Source organism: Motacilla alba, chromosome 4A (genome assembly GCF_015832195.1).
Source record: "Motacilla alba alba isolate MOTALB_02 chromosome 4A, Motacilla_alba_V1.0_pri, whole genome shotgun sequence".
Classification (NCBI taxonomy): Eukaryota; Metazoa; Chordata; class Aves; order Passeriformes; family Motacillidae; genus Motacilla; species Motacilla alba.
Genome location: NC_052045.1, coordinates 9,686,504 through 9,701,261, shown reverse-complemented (window position 1 = coordinate 9,701,261; position 14,758 = coordinate 9,686,504). Strand labels below are relative to the sequence as shown.

Genomic DNA, 14,758 nt, shown 5'->3' with positions numbered 1-14,758 from the left:
GAGCCTTTACACCTCGCTATAAAAATATAATTGTGACACCTTTGCCTTCAAAGCAGTGAGCAAATGTCAGAAGTGATCACACAACTCTTTCTTTCCCATAGCAAACAAGCAAAACTGATAAATGGACTCAGGGATAAAAAAAAAGTTAACAGCATCATCAGGATAAGCTATCAGTGTTGATTGCACTTCATGGGAACAGAGGGATATCAAGTATAGCAACAACTGTCTGGCAAGCCTAAATTGTTGTGGAGAACACTGTCTTCTCACCTGGCTAGCAGGTCAGGTGTTTTCTAGCTCCTAGCCCTATTGAAAGCATTTCTGTTCCAAGGATGGAGCTCCTTGAAGCTTATCTCAGATCTGAGCAGCTCCTACCCACATTGGATTGAATGACTGACAAGCTGTGCCTGGTGATGCAGCACCCTACTGGAACCAGTGCTACCACCTCATTTGTCTTCAGGACAAAATGAAGAAAGGAGAGAAACAGAGTATCAGGGTGACCATCCAATTAGTTTAATAGAAACTGAAGGCAAGGCCCAAAAAGTTGTCAGTATGTTGGCAAGATGCTTAACCTCTCTTGAGCGCCATCTGCAAGTACTGCATCTCAGCTCTGTTCCTACCCCTCAGCAAAAGGAGGAACTTCTGAAGCACTGCAGAGTCCTCTCCCTGGCCTCCTGCCCACTCCTGCAGACCCTTCCTGCACCGGGGGAGCTGCCTATGGGTCTGCAGCCATGGCACTGCAGCTCTTGCCTCAGTGCGCGACAAACAGCAATGCAGGAGTCACCTCGTGGAGTGTTAGTTACCATGTGAGCAGTGCACAGTAGCACATCATCGTTCCTCACTATGTTTGCTCTGCACAGGTCACCCCTTGTCACGTAAACTTTCCAGACGGGAGTAGGAAAAACAGGAGAACAGAAAACAAAACTTTTCCTATGGGAACAGGACTTTCCTCATCTAACCAGATCTATACCATCTCCATATAGATCTCCATCTAACCTCATCTATACCACAGTAAAAATAAGATCCTTTGTAACCCCAGTAGCTCAATTTTACTGTAAGCCCACTCACCTGTTTTCCAATTTACACACAAGCCTCTGAATGTAAGACCATATTCCCCCTGAGGATTATAAACACTAGACAAGGTTCAATCTTCTCTCAGTATATTTATAAAAAAGGGGTTTTTTTGTGTCATGATTTTGACTCTTTCTATCACACCAACACCACCAGCGCCAATAAACGAGGCTCCACAGGAACCACAATCTCATGGTGACAAAAGATACATCCCAGCTACTGGTGGTCTGTCACTGCCAAACAAGTGATGCCTGTCCAGCCTTTAATTCCGCAGAGACAAAACCATTTCCACATTCTGCAGGAGCTGCTTCCCTCACACAAAGGGTCAAAACCTCGAGACTGTAACTGTAGTGCAAACCCAGGGAAGGCAATTCATCTCTTCACTTGGTATTAATGGGACAGGAATCTGGCCACCAGGGATAGTGATGCTGTAAAATATGCAGTAAACAATGATTTCATTTATATGAAGAATGAGTACTATATTAAATTTGAGTTAAATATTAAATGAAGAATGTGTTAAATATTAAGATGAAGATTCCACACACATATTATTTGTTGCAGTTAAAAATAACTGAATATATATGTGAGATTAATTCATCCACCATTTCAGAGCCTTCCTGCCTTTTAGAGAATGTCACAAATCCCCACGCAGTCCCAATTGATGCATTCTGTGGTTTTGTGCAGTACAGGGACCTAAGAATTTTACTTCCATGCTATTGCCACCTTATACATTTGTGACTACATTTTATAACCAAATCCTCACTTTTCTCTACAGCACAATATCAAGATCATTTGTTTGGGCATATAAAACATTCTTCAAACAGCTTTTGGCTGTTCCGCAGCGAATCTCTCACGGGAGATCCTCTCCTAGAGAACCGGAATCTCCTGGAAGGAGAGGACAAAAATGTGCTTGGCAGAAGCAGGGAATTGATGCCTCTGAAGCACTTTGTAAGGTTTTCCCCCTCTGGCCCCCTTCTTGTGTCCTTCTTTGCCTTGCCTGTCTCCTTCATGATAGTCACATCAAGAGTGAAAGTCTGCTTTTAGGCCATCTCCAGAGAGGTGATGGTTGTACATGTTAGTCCTTGGAGGGTAATGAAATGCAACATCTGAAAGCTGTGTTGTGCTTCATTCTCCCTCCATATGGCTACAGCTTTCTTTTCCCATAACTAATCTGATATTTGCTGATTGAAGACTGTGTAGTGGAATACACATTTATCTTGTGCATAAAAGGTTACATTAGAAATTATTTCAGAAAAAAAAAGTACGAACTGCAACATTGGTTCTGAGGGCATGATACTTCCCCCTAAGTTCTTTCATTGTGCTGGCAAAATCTTCTGTGCCCTGAAAAAATTTTCTTAAACTCATTTTCCTCGATATGACTTAGTAATATTGCCAGATTAATTAATCTGTTGGCATAATTATTGTTAAAGGACATATTCGACTGCAAAACATTGGATCAGAGCACACAGAGATGAAGAGTTTCATGATCTCTGGTAACTGCCATTCATAATCACAATTATTTATTCTTTAAACAGAATAAAATTCATGAAATAAACTTTCTATCAAAATTTCTTCTTTGTTCAGACAGACAAAACCAATGTTATATCTCTCAGGACTGCATCTCTCTTCACAATTCACATCCTTCAATACAAAGACCTTAATGTCAAAAATAATCAAAACTTAAACTACCTGTCATCACTTGAAGCTAGTCCACTAAAAACATGATCAGATACAAGGGGCCATTACAACCAAAACGAAAATTCTTTGTGCCATATGAAAAGGATACTCAAAATTGCTGAGACCTTTCCCCCCTTATTTTGCCAAAATACCTTCATGAAGACATACTTGTTCCCAGACAGCTGCCTTGAAGAGGTGTGTAATAGAAATTTTTAATTAGTGAATTCTTTAGATTCTTAAGTAAGGGTAATGAACTAAAAAGCCAGTTGTTTTCTGGAGGAGTTTTTGCAGCTGTATTTATGGGAAGCAAATAAGTTATTACATATGTTACTCTGCAGCAGTAGTTTTCACATATAGGTAATTTTAAGGAGATAACATTTAAATTGTCTATGCCATTCTAGTATATTTTTTGAGAAAGAGCCTCCTTTGAGAAATGATCATGAAAGATGTTTTAACATTCAAGGAAGTTCCAGTACTTCTTCAAGCCTCTGTAAAAACTTAATTTCTCCTGAAATTTAAATTTCACCTAAAATTTCCCATAGAGGCTTTAGATATCATAGAAATCACAGATAAGTTGCTTTCCTAGCAAATTATGTAACAAGCAGTTACATTTCCTTCAATCTACAGAGCAGCCAGCTCCAGTCCTGTGTAACATGGTCCCACCATCCCCATTTCCAGCTTCCCATACCCTCTCTTTCCTTTTGCTGCCTCCTTGCTCCTCAGCAGCTCTTGCAGACCAGCAAGTCCATATCAGGTAGATCAAACCAAACCACCACAACCAAAGCTGACTTCTAACTTAGTGTGCCTCCCTAAATTTCACAACACCTGAAGTCACTTTCACAAAGATGGCTAATAACAGTAATATTACATTTATTCTCAGTTGTTCAAACCTTCTTCAGAAGTCAGAAGTGCTTCAGCACTGTCCCACTGTTTGATGGTGCATCCACATCACTACAGGAAGCTCTTTAGTGCCCTTTGGACCATTTGCCCAAACCCTGTGGCACAGGAGATATCCAACTGTCCCTTTTGGCTTTCAGTTCCACGAATCTGTACATCCAACACCCTTCAGAGCACACCCTTGCAATCACAGACACACATAAACAATGCTCATTTCTCCTTTTCATACCCCACAGCATAAACTTCTTCAGTCTTAGCTGCTCAAAATATAAAAGCATCTATATTCACTGGGGGAAGAAAGAAAGAAATTAGGTAAACTGAGTCACACAGTTTCCATTTTAAAAACACACAAATTTCCCATTTTCTCTGTACTTCCCATCAGCATGTCAGAGTAAAATCCCAGTGTTATTCCCTGGAATTGGACAAGAGTCCTTGGAAAAAGAATTCTGCTTATATAAACTATTACTGCATGTCAGGATCACTTCAAACTATTATTTGGATATAACCCAGAAGTGTCGCAGTAACTCAGTCCCAGTGCTCACATGAGAATTTTTTGGAAGGGGTTCTGTACTGCAGAGCACTGCTTTCAAGCAGACCAAAAATACTGAATAGTGGCCATTCTTTTTTTTTTTTCCCCCCTTTTTAAGCATTTCCTTTCCTTTTCAAATGCCTTACAAAATTTAGAAAAAAATAGTCAGTGCAATCTCCTCTAGGAAAGACAAGGTTACTTTTTCTTATTTTTTTATTATAAATAGCATTTTACTGTGACTGGAATTGCACTCAATTTGCTTTTTTTTCAATGCTTTCAACGAGTCTGAAAGGTTTATTCTGCTTCACTATAAGCAGCACTCTACAATATTCCCATATAACTTGGTGCATAAACCATGAACTGAAAAAGATTATGAAGAGTTAATTTATTTTTACTAGATTTTTATGCAGAAGGGCCAACTTTTTTACTCATATGAGGTAACAGAGATACAGCAATATTTTTCTTTTCTGATTCTTTACATGCATTTTCCCAGGACAGAAGATACTTAAGACATTTTTTAAGGTCTATGTATATTATTGATAATTTTATTTATTACACATTTTGGAAGACAGAGCTTTCAGTAATACATACACCATTATACCTCCACATGCATGTCTATGGTGTGACATGAACAAATTTAATTTAGTAAGATGGGCTTTTTTTAAGCCGTGGAACATTAGTTTTCTCTAAAATTATTACACTGCTTTCCAGCTTAACTGGTTGGATTCTGTGGGGTAAGTCTGTGTTTGAGTTGAGTTGATTGATAGGGCCTGATTCTCTATAAAAATAATCCAAACTCTCCCCTGATGTCTTAAATCTGCTCCCCAGAGGCAGGTGGAATTGCACAGGTAAGAGGGGATAAGAGACAGGATCCCATATGAATGTGCAATTACAGCAGTGAGAGACTGCACCGGGATGTACTCTGCCACAGAATGCCTGATCCAAACCCATCTGGAGCCTGCAGCTAACCCACCACAGCCCTGGATCTCACTTCTGGGGATGTGTCCCCACAAGACTGCAGCTATGAACTCCCAGGGTGTTCCAGACTGCACCACCAGCACCTGAGCTCAAAAAGCGCAGGGGTGGCCCCCATTCTGAAAATCTTGCTCTCTGAACTGCAGTGTAACTGTGCTCTAAGGGATGCACTTGGGAACACCTTGGTCCATGAGGGGCCCTGGAAAGCCCCAGCAGTTCTCCTCCTCCCCTGGATACATGATCCATAACACTGAAGCCATTAATCCCAGCTTGGTGAGCTGTGAAAAAAAGACACACACTCTTGTGCAGCTTTTTTTTTTACTTTCCTTGTAAATGAACTGATGAGACACCAGAACTATCGTGCTGTCTCTGGTGATGTACAAGGCCTGTTTGCACAGTGGTACTGTGCTATTACTATTCATTTTGATAGTGTGTTTCCTTCCTCTCCCTGCAGTTGGTTCATCTGAATTGTCGCCAAGATGGTTGGTTGCCTTGGAAACTAATTAAGGAAAGGCTTTGGTTAGAAGCAGAGTTTCAAGCATTAAACTATTTGAAAGACAGATGCAGAAATTAAGGTAATGTCTGCTAAGATGAAAGGGCTTATCCTTTATGTATAAGGAGAAAGAACCACATTTAAATGCCAGGACTGAAACAAAGCAACTTATACACAAACTGATTTTAAAAACCTGGAAGAGATGACTGAGTGAGTGGCTTCAAAATCAGTCAGGAGCTTAGAAGAGGTGACAAAGATTCCCAAAGCTATTAGAAATGGAGAGATGAACAAATAGGGAAAGACAAAAACTTAGGGAATCACACGTTGAACAAATTACAGCCCGCTCTCCCTTTCCTTCAAACACTCTGTGTCTTAAAAACACTTCTTGTGAATGTTGTTTTTGAAAATTATCTGTAGGACTAATTAAAGACCAAATCCCCTCCTCCAGTCCAGGTATGGCACAAGAATCATCCATGAGTCCATCTGCTCCCAAAGCTCACCAAATGCAACAGCTGGGAAAGGTGAGGGCCAATGGCCCTCAGGCCCTCTGAGGGTGCACCTGAACAGCTCAGACAGTGTTGACACAGGCTCAACAGCAAGTGGGACCCTCAGAGGGCCCAGGGCAGACACATGCACCATTTCTGTGCCCTGAAAAGCTGCATAGAAAGGTGAGCTATGCAGCAAATTGAGCTTTTACAGCTACCTATTAACTGAAGTTCAAAGCAAATACAATCTCAGTATGAGCACAGTGATATCAATTTAAATATCATCTTCAGGATAATGGTTGACTCTGTGCTTGGAACAGCATAACTAAACAAAGATTTTGGTTTTCTGTACATTTAATGGCAATGCAGAGATTGCCATGTAAGTATGACTGTAACAGCATAACTGAATACTTCAAATATTGTGGTAAAAAGATGCAAAGTATTAAAAGCAGATGCATGTGTGTGCATTAATATCCCATAAATTAGCATTAAACATAAAATGAGCAACTGCTGCAATCACAGAAAAATAAAAACTCTAATAGTGACTCCAGGGTCATACACCACTAGCACAAGAAACAATAGTTGCTTGGCAGCAATCTTCCACATACAGAAGCTTCCACATTCACAGTGAGATGTTTCTCAATTAATTATTATTACTACCGATCAGATACATTTAAAACTGTGCTTTAATGTCTTTTGAACACTTTTAAGCTTTGTGTGCCATTACTTCAATCATTCTGCAGGATGACTAATAATGCTCTGATAAATTCCTGTCATTTAGAACACAGCTTGTTTTATGCAATCTGGATGATGGCTTTGGAGAGACATTCCTTTTTACAAGCTAGAAATTCTTTCCTCAGGTATGTGTGAAATGTGCTGTGTGTGGGGCAATTAATCCAAGACGTTACTCTCTCTGCTTTAAAAATTCATCTCCTTCCCTTTGTGAGTTTCTGCTGACAGGAGCAGGCCCTTTAAGCTGTCACTTTGGACTTATCCTGGTTCTTACTCTTCTGCTGGCTACCTCCTGAGGGTGCCTGACCTAAGTAATTCCCCTTTCCTCCCCATATGCCCATACAGAATTGAGAGCTGCTGAATCTTGCTCGGTGTGAAGGGAAAGAATTGACCTTTCATTCTGCTTTACATCCTGGTTTCAACAATACTCATGGGTATCTAATGAAGAAACGCCCTAAATTTTGAGTTTCTAGTTCATTGAAAATGTAAAAATGAACTGTACCAGTTTCAGCATGATGTTACACAACAGTCTACAAAGCAGATATTCTCTTGGAGCCTCATCTGAACCCCACTGCTTCACAGAGCTCCAGACAGAGGATAAAATCAGCGTGTGACACAGCTGTGGCCCTGAGCCCTGGAGAAGGTGACAGGCACACTGCTCTGGAGGGTCTGCTCCAAGCAGTGCAGTGCCTTCAGAGGACATGGCATTGCTGGGCTTCAAAAACAAAGCAGAAGCTGAAGCTGCTCACAGCTCTGCTTCAAGTGGCCCTCTGGATTTGCAGGCAGTTGTATTTTAAACTGCTATGGAGAACACAGGCAAACCCCCACCAGACCATCTGTTTATAATGGAACACACAAACCAGGAAGTTTACATGACAGCAGCCTTGAATTTTTTCAACTACAGTTTTCACTATTGTTATTTTTAATGACTGTTCATCAACCCAATACTGCAGTTCTGTGTTTATTCTTATGACACCCTAAATGCGAAAGCTGCTGTGCAGTGAGCTCACTCTGAGATCTGAGCAGCTCTGCAGGGAGATGCAGCTGGGGCTGTACTGAAAACCTGCACACCTCCATCCTAATCTCAGAATTTCAGACTCCAAGGTCGTCATAGTCAGTGTGAGCACAGGACAGAGTTCAGTCCATCAGACTACCCTTCTTAATCCTAGAGAGGCTTCACTTTAAGTTGTCTTTGACAGTCTGGCTGTCATTGTAAAACTTTGGGGACTGCTTTCTCTACTGAATATTGCTTTTGCTTTGTGAGATGCCTTCACTTAATACAGACACTGCCTTGAAGCCTAACCTCCATGACTAAGTTTAGAGATAGCATCCCTTCGATAAAAGCAGGCAGTCTCTGGAATAAACAGGTCTTTTGTAAAGTTTCACCATTTTGATTCTGAATGGAGTTTCTTCCTCCTCATTTGCCCTCGGGAGATTTTCTTCTAAGTGGACATAAAGCCACTCTAGTCTGAAATACAGTTATTATCCCGGGAATAAGAAAAACATATTTCTTAACTCAAAAACCTGTCTCTAAATACATGGTTGAACAGGCTAAGGCTTACTGTTAGCTCTCAGAAGAAAATGTTCTTCTGTTTATGAGAATAAAATTTTATATCTATCTGTGAAAAAATACAGAATATCTTAGCATCAAGGGACAAGAAGTGTGGGGAGCTTATGAATTTTGCATGATATAAGTATTGCTATCTGTTTGCCTGAGAGGCCAGTAGATGATTGGATTGGATATAGTTTTGTTGTGCAAGGGGGATACAGGTCCACATGCTCACTGGTTATAGAACTACAGGGCAGGTGAACAAACAGATGGCAACTTACAGAATAACTACTGATTCCTCTGCTTCCCTCTATTCTACAGCTGAAGAGGTTTGGGCAGGGTATCCACCTCCAGGACAAAATATAACGCCCATCACAAAAAAGCTTCTGAATGGAGAATGAAAACAAACCAGCCTACAGTATGAAATTTGGCACAAAACAGGTTACTCAGGCAGAGTAGGAGCTGAGGTGCCCTCTTTCCCTGACCTTATATTCACAGCTGGGAAGATCAGGTACCAGACAGCCCTGAGAAGAGAAACACTTCATATGACAGGTCTTGGACATGTAGGGACATTCACACATGTGTCATACGCTAAAGGCACATGGAATACTCAAGGTCAGTGACTCACTACAGGAAGGTACAGAATATTCCAAAGTGACCTGAAGTCTCAGAAGAAAATCCCCAGATGTATAATTGTCTTTGGATGAGCCTGAATTTTTAGAAGAGATGTATACCCTGGTCTAAACCAGTTGAAAAAAGGATCAAAGGAAGAGAAGTGCACACACTGACCAGCCTGATACAGGAAAAGAGGTCACTCTTACTGAATCCAAGCACTAACACAAAGCCATGATACATGGCTCCTGGAGCAGAGCACTGACAAGCTTGCTGAATGGGCTGGCCAAGAGCCCAAAAGTCTGATAGCAAACTCAGTGCGTGTGTAGACTGTTTAGTGGCTTACAGTCTGTTTATTTCTGCTATGACTTTTCTTCTTGAATAAGTTCTATTTAAGCCTCTGAAATCCAGGGTCACTGGCAAGTGCTGCTGCTGACTCAGAGTGAAATAGCAGGTGCCACACAGCAACCACATAAACCCCCTCTCTGGAGGGAGGCAGCACTCCCAGCAGCTAATGGGAGGGTTGACCTTTGGATCTCTGCTCCTAGGAGGCCAAAAAAGGGAGAGGGATGGAAAGGCAGCTGGGTAGAGGCAGCCTGTACCAGCCCTCTATGGGACACAGGCTGTACATCAGTGCTCTGACACAGCAGTTCAGACAGGTAGGGTGTCTTGGCTTCCTTTTGTTCTCACTGGGAAAAACACACCCACCTGCAAATGTGCATCAGCAAGTGGTAACAGACTCAGATGTTACTGCTTCTCAGCTGAGCAGCCTTCCTGGACTCCACACATAGCACTGAATTGACTTTTGAAACTGCAATAAAATGCTAGATTTGAAATATGCAAATCCAGACTTATCTCTCCCCTCAATATTATGCTATCAGCAAACACACTTGGCTGAAAAAAAGACAACTCTCCATTCCCTTGAGCAAGCTGGATGGATGGATTTAAATACGACACATGTTTGTGAAAACTTTTAACTACTTTATGAGAAGATAACAGGGTAAGCAGAGAAGATGGAAGGAAAAGCCTACAAACAATAACTGTTCAGCTATCAACCTAGGGTCCATCCACCATTACTGGCTTTCCCTGCAGAAATTCAAGTCATTGCTTTTCAGTATCCAATTAAAAAAACCTCTGGAAATTGTTGACAGAAGATATTTTTAGCATCAGGGGTACCAGCATGTACTGTAGAGTCTGGGGAAACCTGGAGGCTACAGAAGCAAATTTTTACTTAATAGATGCTAATCACACTGACAGAAGACCGAATCATACATTTAACAAAATTTAAACTTCACTAGAGTTGAATTTAGAATAGTAGCAGTAAAAAGAGTCACCAGTTTTTTTTGCTACATGGTTTGCTTGGTATACAGCTTTCCTTGTAGGCACTGAAGCGGTTTGACTTATTTTTCTCTTACTTGGACAATAGAAGAAAAAAATGAGAGCAAATGTAAATGAAGTCAGATCAAACAAAAGACCTGTTTCTCAGCTGAGAGGGGGCCCACAGAGCTCTTTAAGCTTGGCTCAGGAGTGCTCTCCTGCAGCATTTTCAAAAGAGTGGGCTGCGGGTAGCTATGGTGTTTTGCATCTTTTCCAAGAACATGAGCAAACGAAAGGAAAAAGAAAAAGAGAAGTTCCTTACACTTTTTAGTATGAATTTCCTTAAAGACAGCACTCAGCGTATTGCCTAAAAACACAGCATAAAATGCAGTGCTGTGTATTAGCACCACAGCCACACCAGGTGTCAGAGTTAGGGACTAGTACAGCTTGTGCCTTATGGCACCTGGCTGTCCCCACAGACTGACCCTCAGAGATACACCTCAAGGCCTGCCAGGAACTGAACATTTTGAGAAGGAACACAGTGAATATATTTTTCACGTTTCCCATGGTTTATGGCAGTGAGGTCAGTTTGTTGGTAGTTTACAATACAACATTTCCAAGAGATATGCTAATGCTTCATGAAATTTAAATGTTATTGATCTATTCCATACTATGAACCCACAGTTAAATTTACAAAGTGGCAGTAATCAGACGGTTTTTCAGTCTTAATGCAAGTGAATTCCCACATGCCTGTGACTAACCAAGCAGCATGGATTTGGTGCCACACCAGCACCAGCTTTACTGTGAGCCCAGGCAGCAGGGAACTGTCCTGTGTCTGCTTCTGACAATTTGTTACTACACCTCTGCAAGCACATTGCACAGCACAACCAGGGACACAGGCAGAGTGGGCAATACCCTGGGATGGCCAGAGGGTATGGCCATTTTCCTCTGGGGCAAAGCAGTCACTGGGAAAGCCATGCAAGAGAAAACCTCACTCCAAATGCATCTTGCCCCACAAAGGTGCTTAGACTCCATCACCCGCAATTTAAGTCTGTCAACAGCACCTGGCAGTGCAGAGGGGAGGACTTTATGTACCAAAATGGCAATTTAATTAATTAATCATCTGGACTACCACCTGAATTTTTCATATGCAGGATTTTCTTCTGGGAATTCTTTAAGATGATTCTGTGATACTTCACTGGCTTTTTATTTCTTGTTTCATGTTCCACTTAAAAAATACTGCATGCGTCTTGCAATCCTTACGAGTAGCCTTGATTCCAGTAATATTACTCTGGCAGCTGAGGTTCTAGGTTCCTTATCTACTTAAAAATTATTCATTATTAACATTTGGGAAAAAATATCACAGTGATGTTTCCTGGTAGATTACATGTAAGTGCTGCCACCAACTATGAGCATCACTGTGACATTTAATTTGACTAGGTAAGTGGCCAGTTGTTGGGACTCACATCTCAAAGGATACTTAATAATCTCTAGAAATAAGCAGTTCTGGAAATATTGACGATGTCTGTCACAGAGAGATCACAATTTCTGAAAAGCAGATACCTGTTCCAAAATGGTGTTGATTCTGTCTACTTCACAGTCAATTAAGTATCTTTTTTCTTGCCGTCTGTCCATCTCCTCTATAATTCTTCTGAACTCTTGAACATCTTTTATGCTTCCTACAGATCTGGCTGTCACTTGCCAGTTGTTCTGTACTGCTGCTTCCATAATTGCCTGAAGAATGGAAAATCCTGTGGGGGAAGAGACAATACAACCATTTAAAAGCAGAACAAAAATAAAAACTATTTTGAATGTTTGACAAAGGGTTCACAAAAACTTGCATCATCTAAAGGAACACAGACTAGCTGAGAGCCTGCAAGTGCCTCAATGCTTGAGAAAACGACAGCGTAGGGACCAGTTTCTCCTTTCAGCTACGCCACTGGCAAAGTCACCGACTTCAGCAGAACATCTTGGTGGTATATCTCTGCAAGGCGTATCAGAATCTGTCCAATATACCATATTATGATCCTTTCAGGGATGTTTATGGCCATGCTGGGGTCTGTGCCAGCTGAGAATAGGAGCCTGCAGCCATTACTTGGGCAGAGGTCCATCAGCCTGAGGAGCAGGACAAAAGGGGTGATTTGCCTGTGCAGACTGCAGCAATGGGTCATTAACTGGCAGGGATCCAAGCACTGCACAAGAATGTCAATTAAGTCATTGTACCGGTCATTGGAGCCACAACCACAGGAGAGCACTTCACTGATGCTCACTCTGATTTCAAAAAATGTTTTTAAACATGGAATCTAGCAGCATTAAGCACACTTTCAATGTGTTCATTAAGGTAATACCAACTAAGTTAGCATCCTCTACACAGGAGAGAAGCAGCACAGAATGACCAAGGACTACACAGTGGGAAATTACAGAGGCAAGCAGCATTTCAATTTCTTGTGAGCAGCCGTGCCTCGGCAAAAGGCAGAACCCAAGTCAAGTCCCTAAGTGAAAAGTGGTGGAACTAAAGACAGAATCTCTGTCAAGTCATGCTTATGTAGGATTCATCAGATATTGATTTGCACCCCTTTATTTTAGTATGTAGCTGGGAACCTGTTTTCATTCAGAAAAATTAATTTTGTGCATAGTTCTAATTGTTTCAATTCTGAGCAGATGCCAATCAAAGACAGAGGTCATCTACTTCAAGCACACCTAGTGGTTTTCAGTAGCGTTCTATTGTACTGAAGCATATACATACGAGTGCTGTTTCTGTCCAGATAATTTATTTGCAAAGCTTTCAGTCCAATTATTTAGTCATACTGTGGATTTCTTATCCACAGCCAGATTTGAAAAGCTTACACACAACCACATAAACATACAGGATCAACAACCACTTAATCGTGCTCTGCGATAACCAGTTCTCTGAAACTGAAAGGAGTTTGAGCTACAGAGGAACAACATGTTCACTGCTGCAAAGTACACCAATAGTCATTCTGAACTCAGACATCCTTGTAGAGGTACAACAATAAAAAATAACTTGTGCTGCAGCCTGATCTTCCACAGCCTGCTGTAAATTTGTAGTGGTTGTCTGAAGCCAGAAGAGCTGCACCATTACCTCATTACAGACACAAACAAGGGAAGAATGATTTTCTGGATTACAATTAGATTATCATAATTTACCGTGTGACTTCCTTAGGTCTCACTCAAATGCCCTCACTTTCCCTGTGCAGCCTCCTTGATCCTTAATGCTTTTCTTTTTATGAATGCACTTTACTATCCCATGAAAGGTGGTGACAATTAATATGTACGCTGGTTGAGAATTCTTTCTGGCATCTTCTTTCCTCTGAGACTACTGAAAGAGAGGCATTTACATATGTATAGCACAATGAACTCAGTCTTCCTTAACATCATATTTTACAAAAATGGTTGTGATGTCTGTGACAGCATTGTGATTGCATTACATGTAGCAGGAAGATCTAAGCCTAAGATACTTAGTTGGCTGCAAATGAGGAATTTTTATGTGGAAACATAAATACCACTAATGGGGATTTACAAATGCTTTGTGTACAAAGATGTGCTTTTGAAAATACATGATTCCAGTCAGTAATAAATATTTACAACTTTGTTTCATCATTCATATAACATCTAAGTATGAACCTTGAGCTTGCTGTAAACAACAACAGCCCGTAAGTCCAGGTTTTTTTACTCCAGATTGAACAAATTAGTTCAAAATATTATGAAAAACTGACACTTCAAACATATCTGTAGCTCTGTTTTTTGCTAATGACACATACAAAGCTCATGAACTATCTCAAGGAAAGAAGGAAAATGAATATGCTGGAGTGAAGATGCAATTGCATTCCAGTTTCATCTAACACTGAGTCAGAATTTGCTTTGTCAAACCTCGAATATCTCAGAAGAAAGTTGGGCAATTTTCCTAATTTTGTGCAATTGCATGTTTGTGTGGGTGTGAGTATATGTGTATTTTTGTATGCATGTGTATTAGTCAGTGGTTACCATTTCAAGAAAGAGCAAGATTACTCAGCAGCCTTTCTCCTATGCACAAAAATACAATTACAGTAAACTAAGACCGAAAAGTTCCAGAGCTTTGTAATTTCTGTCTTCTCTGCCTCCTCTTTCTCCTTGTCACATCAAATATTCACCATCATAGTCCACTCTACCCTTCCCAGTTCTTGAAATCCTCCCTATGGGCACCGTCTGTGCTGTGCCAGCTCCTCTCTCTTGGGCCCTCTCCCATCCTTGCTTTGAGAAGAACCATTTGCCCTTCCTGCAGCAGCTCGTTAGACCAGTCCTCTGATGACCTTTACAGAGCCCATTCTCCTGGTTTACTAAAGCTTGGTTCAAACCTCCTGCTCTCAGGAAGGTGGCACCTGCATCCTCACTGCTCTGGTCTGTTGCCTCCAGCGCCATTTACT

At 41.1% G+C, this 14,758-nt stretch overlaps 1 protein-coding gene across 7 annotated transcripts in view; it reads right to left on the bottom strand.

The window, feature by feature from the left end:
• Positions 1-14,758, bottom strand: part of GRIA3 (glutamate ionotropic receptor AMPA type subunit 3) — a 145,675-nt gene that overhangs the window by 69,037 nt on the left and 61,880 nt on the right. For all 7 annotated transcript variants that reach the window (XR_005259876.1, XR_005259874.1, XR_005259875.1 and 4 more), the window contains exon 4: positions 11,898-12,085. Coding sequence is in view for 4 of the 7 variants with exons in the window: in XM_038164472.1 (XP_038020400.1) it covers positions 11,898-12,085 (188 nt within the window). In the remaining 3 variants the exon portion in view is untranslated. The remainder of the gene's footprint in view (positions 1-11,897; positions 12,086-14,758) is intronic.